Here is a 9999-nt window from a genome sequence, read left to right as displayed (position 1 = left end):
GGCGGGTCACCTCTCCCGCTGGAGAGCGCGGCCGGCCAGGGGCTCGAGGCCGGAGGACGGGGGATGCAGGGGGGCTTCGGTGGCCCGAGCAGCGGGGTCCCCGGGGCGGGAGGCGCCTCGGGCCGCAGCCGGGTCGTGGCGGCGTTGGGCGAAGGGGACCCTGCTCGGCTGCTTCCGCCAGCCCTGTCTTCAGAAGTTGGGGTCGAGATGTGCAGCCCCGCCTGGGCCTCTTCCCATCCGATGGTTGCGGAGAGCCTACTTCCTGGAGCCCGGGTCTTGTTTTGGCTGTAGAAAGGCTGTTAAGGGCTGAGTGTTGTTGTGGCCTTCGGGGAGAGCTCCTAGTTTTGGAACTCTTCCGTGGTGCTATTTCCCCCTTGCAGCCCCCTCGGAAATCCGTGCCGAGAGTCATATTAGAAACCAGCCTGTGGGTATTTGTAGCTGACTCTTGCCCTTGAGTTTGTCGCTTTTAATCAAGGTTGTGTGTAAGATGTCGTAGAACATTCGGTTGGCTTCAGAGCAAGTCCTGAGTTGAGCTGTCCAAAGCAGGTGGCTTCTTCGTTTGCATTTCTACTTTCAGAAAGGAAATCAAGGCAATGTGCTGTCAGAAGTTGGGGGCCTCCCCCACGCTGTTATCCTGTCTAATTTCCTTTAGCTGATGCTGTTTTCTGTCTTAAAAGTAAGAACAAATGACTGCTGCCTTATATTTATTAAAGCTCTTACGACTTTCTTGTTACTGTTGTTAAATGAAAATAGAAAATGGGTTCAACTCACCGTGTAATAACACAATTTGGCACCTTTACTTTGTACAGATCACAGGACGAAAATCTTACCAAACTGGTTGAGAAGTTCTAGATAGCAAGGAAGCTTATGGGACTTGGGGTCTGCCGTTGTATACTGTTTTTTTGTGTGTGCACAGTTAAAATTTTAATTGTAAAGTGTTACCGTTTAAAATAATTTGTCAGCTAAAGTAACTCATTAACGTAAATACAGCATAATAAAATATATTGTGTGGAAATTAAAATGCATCAGAGTACTGAAGTAGTCTAACAGAAAGTCCTGATAGCAAGAGACATTGAGACATTAAGAATGTTACAAAACTTCGTACACGTTAAGATTGAGCCCCTGACTACCATCCCCCAGATACATTTAAATGTACTTTTTTAAAAATGCCAAAAGTAGGAGCTTAGTTCTAAGGACTACCACAGATGGTAATATTTACCATCGTTAGGTAGGAAAGGCGTTCTTATATTGCGCTAGCATACCGAAGTTTTGTAATGGGTAAGATACTGACTTTCTAGAAAAGCATTGGTCCTCTTCCTTTTATCTTTCAGCTTATTGTTTAATGTTAGTGAGAACTTGCCCAATTAGTGTACTTAGTAGTTTCCTTTGTTGTTTGGAGAGGGGCTCCGTTTCTGTGAAATACTTTGACCTTATATCCATTATCTATTTAGGGCTCCCATAAGAAAATACTAGCAAGCATTCTTTCCTAGTGAAGTTGATGTCCAGCATTGTATGTTCATATCCTGCAGTGCTTTAAAATTTAATCACAGTGCCACTCAAATTTGTACATAGGAATTCTACTTCAGATCCAGTTTGAATATATAGAGAGTACTTTATGAACAGGTTTAGCTTGGATTGTCTAGTAAGGTCCTTAATTTTAAGGAACACAAAAGTAACTTTTCAGTGAGTTAACTCATTAATGTTGTTTTAAGATAATCTATAATAAACACTTGTTCCTTTCAATTTTTCATGCAACTTGGAACTAATTCAGTCTTTTATAACTTGTGAAGCAATCCAACAAACACCAACATTTTAGGAAAACTTAAAATGGCACAAAGTTTTCCTGGAACCTAAGTATTTAAAAGAATACCTCCTCTCTGCTCCACTGCTCTCTTTTTAGAAGGATTAGTTGAAAGCTCTTGTTTCTCTTAAAATTGAATGTGTCCAAAGTTACAACAGTGAACAGTAGAAAGGAAAAGTGCCTTTGCAAGGTAACCAAGTAAGTGATAGGGAAGACTTAAGTCTTTTTGTTTTAGTTTTTTTTTTTTTTTTTTTTTTTTGGTTTTTCTCCGGTACCAGGAACCGAACTCACGACCTTGCGCTTGCCAGGCAGGCGCTTTTGTTGTTGAGCTAAATCCCCAGCCCCTTGTTTTAGTTTTTGTTTTTTTTTAATTTGAAGATTGCTTGCAGTAAGCAATCAGGTATGTAGCTCAATGACTTTTTTGCACGTTACTGGGGTTTGAAGCCAGGGCCTTCGCACTGAGCTACAACCCCAGCCCTTTTTTTTTTAAATTTTGAGTTGATCTCACTAAACATCTTAGGCTGGAATTGAACTTGTGATCCTTACCCCTCCCAGAATGCTGGAATTATAGGTGAGCGCCACCATGCCCTGCTAGCTCCATGGATTTTTACAAATAAACACACCTATGTACCTCTTACCTGTTTCAGTATTTAAAGCATTTTCAGCTCTCAAGAGAGCCCCTCATGTCCGCTCTTTCCAGCTATTCCTGAGGAAGCTATATTGTTTTGCTTTGGTTTGCTTCTTTTTTTTTCTTTTTACATAGCACTGGAGGATTCAGCCCAAAGCCTTAGCAGCACGCTAGCCAGGATGTTCTACCACTGAGCCACACACCCCCAGCCCTACTTTGCCTACAGCGTTTTGAATTTTGTACAGTGTATATTTAAATTTTTTTTTGGAACAGGTACTATTGCACATTCTTGTACATGTCTTAGTGTACATATATTTGTTAAGGTTCTGTTGAATATGTGCAGAGAGAAATTGCAGGTCATAGAGTAGACATTCACTAACCAAGTTTCCACAGTGGTTGTATCAGTTTATACTTTAGTGACATTGTATGTGAGAATTCCGAAACATATATTTTGATTGTCTAACATTTCTGTAAAATTTAAGGTTCAAAGCTGAGAATGTTAATCTAATGCTTAGATTAGCCTATTAGAATAAATAATGGTTCATGTTCTGTTTTTAGATATGGCTCGTGGGCAGCAGAAGATTCAGTCTCAGCAGAAAAATGCCAAAAAGCAGGCTGGACAAAAGAAGAAACAAGGGCATGATCAAAAGGCTGCTGCCAAAGCTGCCTTAATATATACTTGCACTGTCTGCAGGGTAAGAGTACTTGAAAGGCATAGTTTCCTTGTGGGTAATTCTTTCACTGTAAATTGGTTTGCATGGTTAAAATTTTATAATCATAGAAAAATAGTTGGTTTATTTGATAGTTTTTTTGGGGGGGTGATGCTGGGAATCAAACACAGGGCCTTGCATGTGCTAGGCAAGTACTGTACCCCTGAGCTACACTCGCAACTCCCGAAATAGTAGACAGCCAGGTAAGAATCCATCTTTATTCACACATTCAACGACTATTTTTTGCGTGGCTTCTGTGGCCAGGCACCATTTCTCTAGGTTCCGGATGACAGATATGAACAAAACAAAGTCCCTTTCCATATAGAGAATAAAGATATCCTCAGTGAGGACATATAATGCACTTTAAACTCTGTAATGGAGTCGGATTTATAATCGTAGTTTAAATCTGACAACTTTGCACTGTGCTGTTGAATATATCTATGGTTATATAATGCCTACCCTTCACTAAATCCGTAGTTAGAACATATATAAAACCACAAAGAGTGTATTCATGTCGAGGGCTTTTACTGGAATTAATACGTTTTACAGATTTAAAGACTAGGCTAACAACAGCTACTCTGTGGGCTTACCATGTGCCAGGCACCAACCCAGATGTTTTGCATATATCCACCTGTTTAATTTTCACAACAACTTTATGAGTTACACTTTTATTTTCATTGTAGAAAACAGTAAACTCAGTTATGGGAATGAAATAACTTATGTAGGTCTTCCAGCTAGTAAAGTAAGAGAGCTGGGATCTGAACCCAGGGAGTGCAACTCCGGAGTCCACCTGCCAGACCACTGTTCCACACTGCCTTTCAAAGAAGTCTTTCTCAAATTCCAAGTCAGGCTCTTTTTTTCATGTTTGTGATGACTCACTACTGCCCTTGATGTCATTGAATGGAAGTGCCAAAGGACAACATAGTGGAGTTGGTCCATGCCTGTACACACAGTTTTCAAGCCCCCATACCTGAGTAGGGTTGATGGTGTGCATGTCAATGGATCTTGATAAGACATGAGATTCCTGGACTAAAATTTGTCATCTTCAGTCACCAATGAACTAGAAGTTCCTAACTATACAAAAGTTCTCATTGAGAGAAAGAATCTATTACATGAACTGTCTTACTCATACTGAACTTTGATACACTAAAGGTAATGAAATTGAGCAGCCTCTGATTCTGTTCAGAAATAAGGTGAAAATGAATTTCACAAGATTAGTGATGAAGAACTAGTTTGAGCTAAAAGTATAAGCATAGCTCACATTTAGAAACTCAAAACCAAAACCTTTTAATTAATGTTTGTGTACTTAAATCTGTTGAAAAATAGTTTTTCAGAGGGAAGCTGTTACTGTATACAGTAGTGTGTTGAGAGCTGAAGTACCTGATACTGTGTTAAAGCATCACTCTTGGACAAAGTAAACTCTGGGTTTTAGTTTCTTCCTTGTGTAAAATGAGAACAGTAGTAGGAGCAAAGAATAACTGATGGTTCTGTGAGAATTAAGGTAACAAGCTTAACTAAGCAAAGGGCCAGGAAATGGTCCTGTTGTTTGTTCTTAATGAGATAAAATATTGTGTGACCTAACCCCCTTCTTTATATGTAAAATGAGAGAATGTTAGGAATTTGTTTTTCATAAGGTACCTCTTCATATGCCAGCAGCTGAGTTGTAAGAACTAAAGCATTTTTTAATAATTGTCAAGAACAAGTTCATTTTGTATATAAAGTGACTTTTTTTTACATACTTTTTAGACACAAATGCCAGACCCTAAGACCTTCAAGCAGCACTTTGAGAGCAAGCATCCCAAGACCCCACTTCCTCCAGAATTGGCTGATGTGCAAGCATAAAGTTGTTTACAGGTAGTTGACTTTTTTTCTGTAGACTTGTTTATGTCAGGTTTGAATACAAGAGCAAAACTGTCTTCTGTAACTGAAGTTAATTTCTGCATTCTTACACTTCGTTTTGCTTTTTTAAGTTGTTTAACTTCGTTGGTAGAGTTGAACTGTTCTTACTTACAGTTTACTAAGACACTTGTTAAGTCCTTTCCATGCTTTTAAACACTCAAGTTTTTACCAAAAACTGGGAAAATGAGTGGATGCTGGCCACCTCTGACCAAAAAATGAAATAGATTCGCCAGCCACAGGAAAGTGGTAATTTCAGATGTACTTTAGGATCTTCCAAAAGTGATGCAGATCAATTTCCTGAGCACAGGTTTATAGTATCTTACTTCAAGCACGTAGCAGAGCTGCTAAGTATTAAAATACAGAGCAAAATGTAGGTGTAGAGACGGACTTGATAGTCTTTTATCTTAAACACTTGAAATGCATATAATAGCTGCATTTGTAGTGATTGCATTCACTGAAGTGTTTCCTTGTGTTTTATAGGTGAATTCATGACACCTTTGACTCTTCTACTGTCTCAGATCTTAGGTAACAAACCTGCAGCTGCTTTTCTAACAAACTGTTGATCAGCAAAAATAAAGGGGCTACAGAAACACTCATTTTTATGCTGTTCCCTTTTGGGCTTCATGCAAAGACAATTCTGTGTAAATGTACAGTTGACTCTGATTTGGAAATCTGAAAATCAGTCCATCCTTGTTATAAAAAATTTTTTTACAATTGTAATTATATTGATGTTCATATCGTGTAAAATAACTCATTTAATAAAGTAGTACTTTGATTTTACAACATCACAGGACAAGTGGTTCTAGAAATTCTGTTGTAACTTTCCTTATTATTTGCCTTATAAAAGTCTAATGAATTCATCAGCGAGAATTGCAAATGGAATTCTTATCATGCTTTGCCAGCTCGGTGGCAAATTCGTTAACCCTAGGGTAGACTCATACATCAAAATTGTGCGCACCACCGTATTGGCAGCTGATGATCGAGGTGAAGAATGACATCTGCTGCTTAATACATTGCAGTTGTGTGTCGTTGCCCCTTCTGATTATCTCTCATTTAAAGTTGGAGGATTTAAACTTGCCATTTGAACTGACTCTAGCCTACACATAACTGATAAACCCATAAAGGGAGTGGATCTTCAGTGACTTCTCCTGAAAGATTAGGTTCTGAGGTATGTGCTGTAACAAAATAATTGTTAGGGTTACCGTTTCACACCAAGTAAGATAGAAGAAATGTGAACTGGTAGATATCTACCTTTTATAAATTTATATTAAATTCTTTCATTATTATTCAGGTACTTGAATTTGAAATTGAAACATTTAAAGGAATTTTCGGAAGTTACTATTTTGCCAATTTTATGAATGGGTTTTTGCATTAGCAGGAAGACCTTAATGACTTGTGGCTGGTTATTTCCCAGAATGCTCTCATTTTCTAAGTGAATTGTTGGTTTTAGGAATTTACTTTGTGCTGGTTCCTAAAATCAAAGACTACATGTACAGTATGACTTCCATCTGAACTACAAAAGTATTATAGTCCAGAGTTCACATTCTTTTGGATCTAAGGATGGGGAAGTTTTCTTCAGCTGAATAAGGTAAATTCCACCCAATTAAAGACTAATGTTAGCATTCTTATAATTTAGTTTTGTCAACTATCGTACAAGTGAAACTGCTGTAACTCATTTAAATTTTAAAATTAACGTGATAGGAAGAACACTGAAATATTTAACTGATAATTGCTTAGAGCTGCATATCTGATCCTGTGGATTATAAAATGCATTCCCTCTTTCTGCTGTAACCCATCACTGCATTTGTTTTGTAACTGCTCCCTTTGTCTTCACTGTTAAGTTTAAATATCTGCAAGGAAAGTCTTCAGTACTGATAGTTTCTTAGCATTTCCTATTCTTTGACCCTTACTTTAAAATACAGTCCTTTCGTTTCATGTATTTAACTTCCTAAGTTTCAGACTTAATATCTGTTTCCTAACACGTTGATTACCAGAACATTAGGATTTTACCTAATTTCTTGTGGATGGTACAGAAGTTCTGGTTAAATTACAATTTAAAAGCTTTTGAAAATGCTTTGAGCATTGTATGTTTATTTTTAGTAACATTATTTAAACCCCATTCATGAATTTTGGATTAACTTTTTTGTTTTATTGACTGTAATTCACAATAAAAGTTTTTTCTTGTATTTGACCTTCTTATAAGCAGCTGAAGACACCATATTTGATTCTGTATCTCAACGTAGGGAAGTAGTTGGACTGATCTTACATAAGACAATTCTTAATATGGGGATTGTACATACAATCCTTCCTTTACTGTGTTTGAGCTAAATTTGCTATAAAGAGAAAGTTACAACTCTTAAACATGTTATTTCATTTGAAGATTCTTTAACAGATCATAGCAAACTTTGTTTTAAAGCTGTTGTGGTGTCTTCAAAAACTTGATAAAATGCACAGAGAGAATTGGTCCGTTTGTGTTCTGTATTTACATTAGTTGCCAAAAGAAATGGGGTTAAGTTTAAGCTTGTTTCCATTCTATTCATGTGGATACACATCCCCGTGTTTAACTGACCACTGGGGCCTCAGTTTTGTGCTGTAATGTCGTATTAAAGAAGATATTAAAGAAAACCAAACTAGTCTAATTTCTTCTATTTTTTAAAGAGGTTTTTATGTTGCCTCTTACTCTTGTTTTTTTTTTTCTTTTTTCTGAACTTAGATTTGTCTAGTGTAGCTAGGTAGTCTAAGGGTGACAATTGATCTCTTTCACTCTTCATTGTTTTCCTTGCATTGTGTCTATTTTGTGTCTGTAGGATACTTAAGAATGAGAGGGAAAAGGGCTGTCATTTTGAAGCTTTGCTGTATAGAGGGAGTTAATACGAGTTGTAAAGGGGAGGTAGCTGACTGTTAACGCCAAACAAAACATGCCCAGTTAGTTAAGTTATATGGTTAGTCCTTATGACTTTAAGATTTAAGCTAATACTTTCGGATTTATATTAAAGGTATTACATAGATAATCATCATAATTCAAACCTGAAATGTGGCAAGAACAAGGTAGAACTTACCAGCGTCGCTGTTGGATACCTCACACCTGTGTTTTTAATTTTTAATACGAGGAATACACTTTGCTTGTTTTTAAATGTGGCTAATGTAAAGGCCTTTTTTTATAATACAGTGGTAAACCACTGTCTAAACTGTAACTGAAATGTTTTATTTAAATAAGTCTGAGTTAATTCATTTGTACTAGTTCAGGGTTTTTTTGTCTTTCGCTGTTTTTCTTTAGGAATGTATAACAGTGAAGATCAACACTAGGGGTTGTTTACTGTCCTTTACTTTCTGAAATAGTGCAGGCTAGCTTTTAGTGTAAAATTTTCAGAAAAATTGTAAGAGCAGCTTTCAGTGTACAGGTTTAATAAAGCATCTATGTACTTGGCTGAGAAAATAGATGTTTTATTAATAAAAGCTTGTCATTGTGGATTACCATGTTAAACCGAAAACGTCTTATTTTAAATATTCTTTTGATAAGCTGTTTACTGGATAACCCTTTTTGTTAAAGCAAACATTCTTTGACTTCAATTTTTTGTGTATGGTATGGCTCCAAATATAAAATCGGTACTTACAGAGACAGACTTCAGTCACTCATTCACTCATTCATTTTGTGGTACTCGGGATTGAACTCTGAGGACCTTTGTACTGAGCTACATCTCCCAGCTGTTTCTTTTTTTTTTTCTTATTTTGGGAAAAGGTCTTGCTAAGTTGCCCAGGCTGGACTCTATGACTTGCAATCTCATTTTACTTTTTTTTTTTTTTTTTTAAATAAAAACACTTATTGTTCTGCTAAATCATATATACTGTAAAATTTAGTTTTACTATGTATATAGACTTGATTTTTTTCCATTTTAGGAAAAGGTAATCCCGCACAAATATATTATTATTTTAGAGACAAAGAGGTATGTGAAGTTCAGTTTTTGTCACTGAAGTAAAATCATGTGCCAAGCAGCGGGAAGAGTTCGCAGAGGGGAAGTGGACTTGCAGACTCGGCTTGGAGCTGGCTATTCCAAAAAATGCAGTCTGTCTGTCAAAAAGTTGTCCAACTTTAGACCAAAATGTTAAATATTTTAGAAGTTGACTGACACCATTTTAAAAGTTGATAATTCTTTTTTTTCTTTTTTTTTGAGACAGGGTCTCGCTATGCAGTTCCGGCTGACCTTTAGCTCACTTTGTAGCCCAGGCTGGCCTGGAACTCGCAGTGGTCCTCCTGCCTCAGCCTCCCAAGTGCTGGGATTACAGGCGTGTGCCACCATGCCCTGCAAAAGTTGATAATTCTTCTCTAGTTTTTTGAGACAGGCTCTCGCTCTCGCTCTCGCTGTTTAATTCAGGCTGGGTTGGGATTCTCCTGCCTCAGCCTCTTGAGTGCTGAGATTACAGGCATGGCCACCATGCCTGGCAAAGGTTAATTCTTACGAGAAACTATTGCAAGAGAAAGACAGCTTAGATAAGATAACTAATGAGTTACTTTGTAGTTCAAAGTACTTTTCTCCTTTGAAAATAAAGTTAACTCATCCTTTAAATGAATCCAGATAAAACCAGATTTCTGTAACACAAAAAAATGTGAAGAATTTTAAATATTTGGATGTGGGCGTCGGCTAATTATTTTTCCTGTCTCATTTTCTAATCACTTTTTTATGTATACAGCATCATTTGTAGGGCTTAGATTTTTGTAGATCAAATAAGTGTCTTATTTTGTCACTACCTTCTGTAAAATTCAGAATAGGACTTGTGCTTTTGATTCTATTTTATTAAAATTTTAATTGCCAGGATTTATACCATCAAATTAGTAAAACAATGTAAAATTGTTTCTCAAAGTGAGATGTACAACTAGGGTGACATGTATCCTGGTTTGCCAAAGATAGTCTTGAGTCAAATAATAATTTAATATTAAGTATAAAATTAATACTGTTTTGAAA

At 37.0% G+C, this 9999-nt stretch overlaps 1 protein-coding gene across 1 annotated transcript; it reads left to right on the top strand.

The window, feature by feature from the left end:
- Nucleotides 1-2987: 2987 nt before the first annotated feature.
- Znf706 (zinc finger protein 706) lies at nucleotides 2988-7668 on the top strand (the record flags this gene model as incomplete). Its single annotated transcript, XM_013512801.1, is given in 3 exon segments — nucleotides 2988-3124; nucleotides 4886-4993; nucleotides 5519-7668. Coding segments are annotated over 2 exon segments (231 nt in total). The 3' UTR covers nucleotides 4982-4993; nucleotides 5519-7668.
- Nucleotides 7669-9999: the final 2331 nt, after the last annotated feature.

This window comes from Chinchilla lanigera, unplaced genomic scaffold (genome assembly GCF_000276665.1).
Source record: "Chinchilla lanigera isolate Chin_1 unplaced genomic scaffold, ChiLan1.0 scaffold00016, whole genome shotgun sequence".
In the NCBI taxonomy this organism is placed as follows: Eukaryota; Metazoa; Chordata; class Mammalia; order Rodentia; family Chinchillidae; genus Chinchilla; species Chinchilla lanigera.
This window is presented reverse-complemented; position numbering and strand designations above follow the sequence as displayed.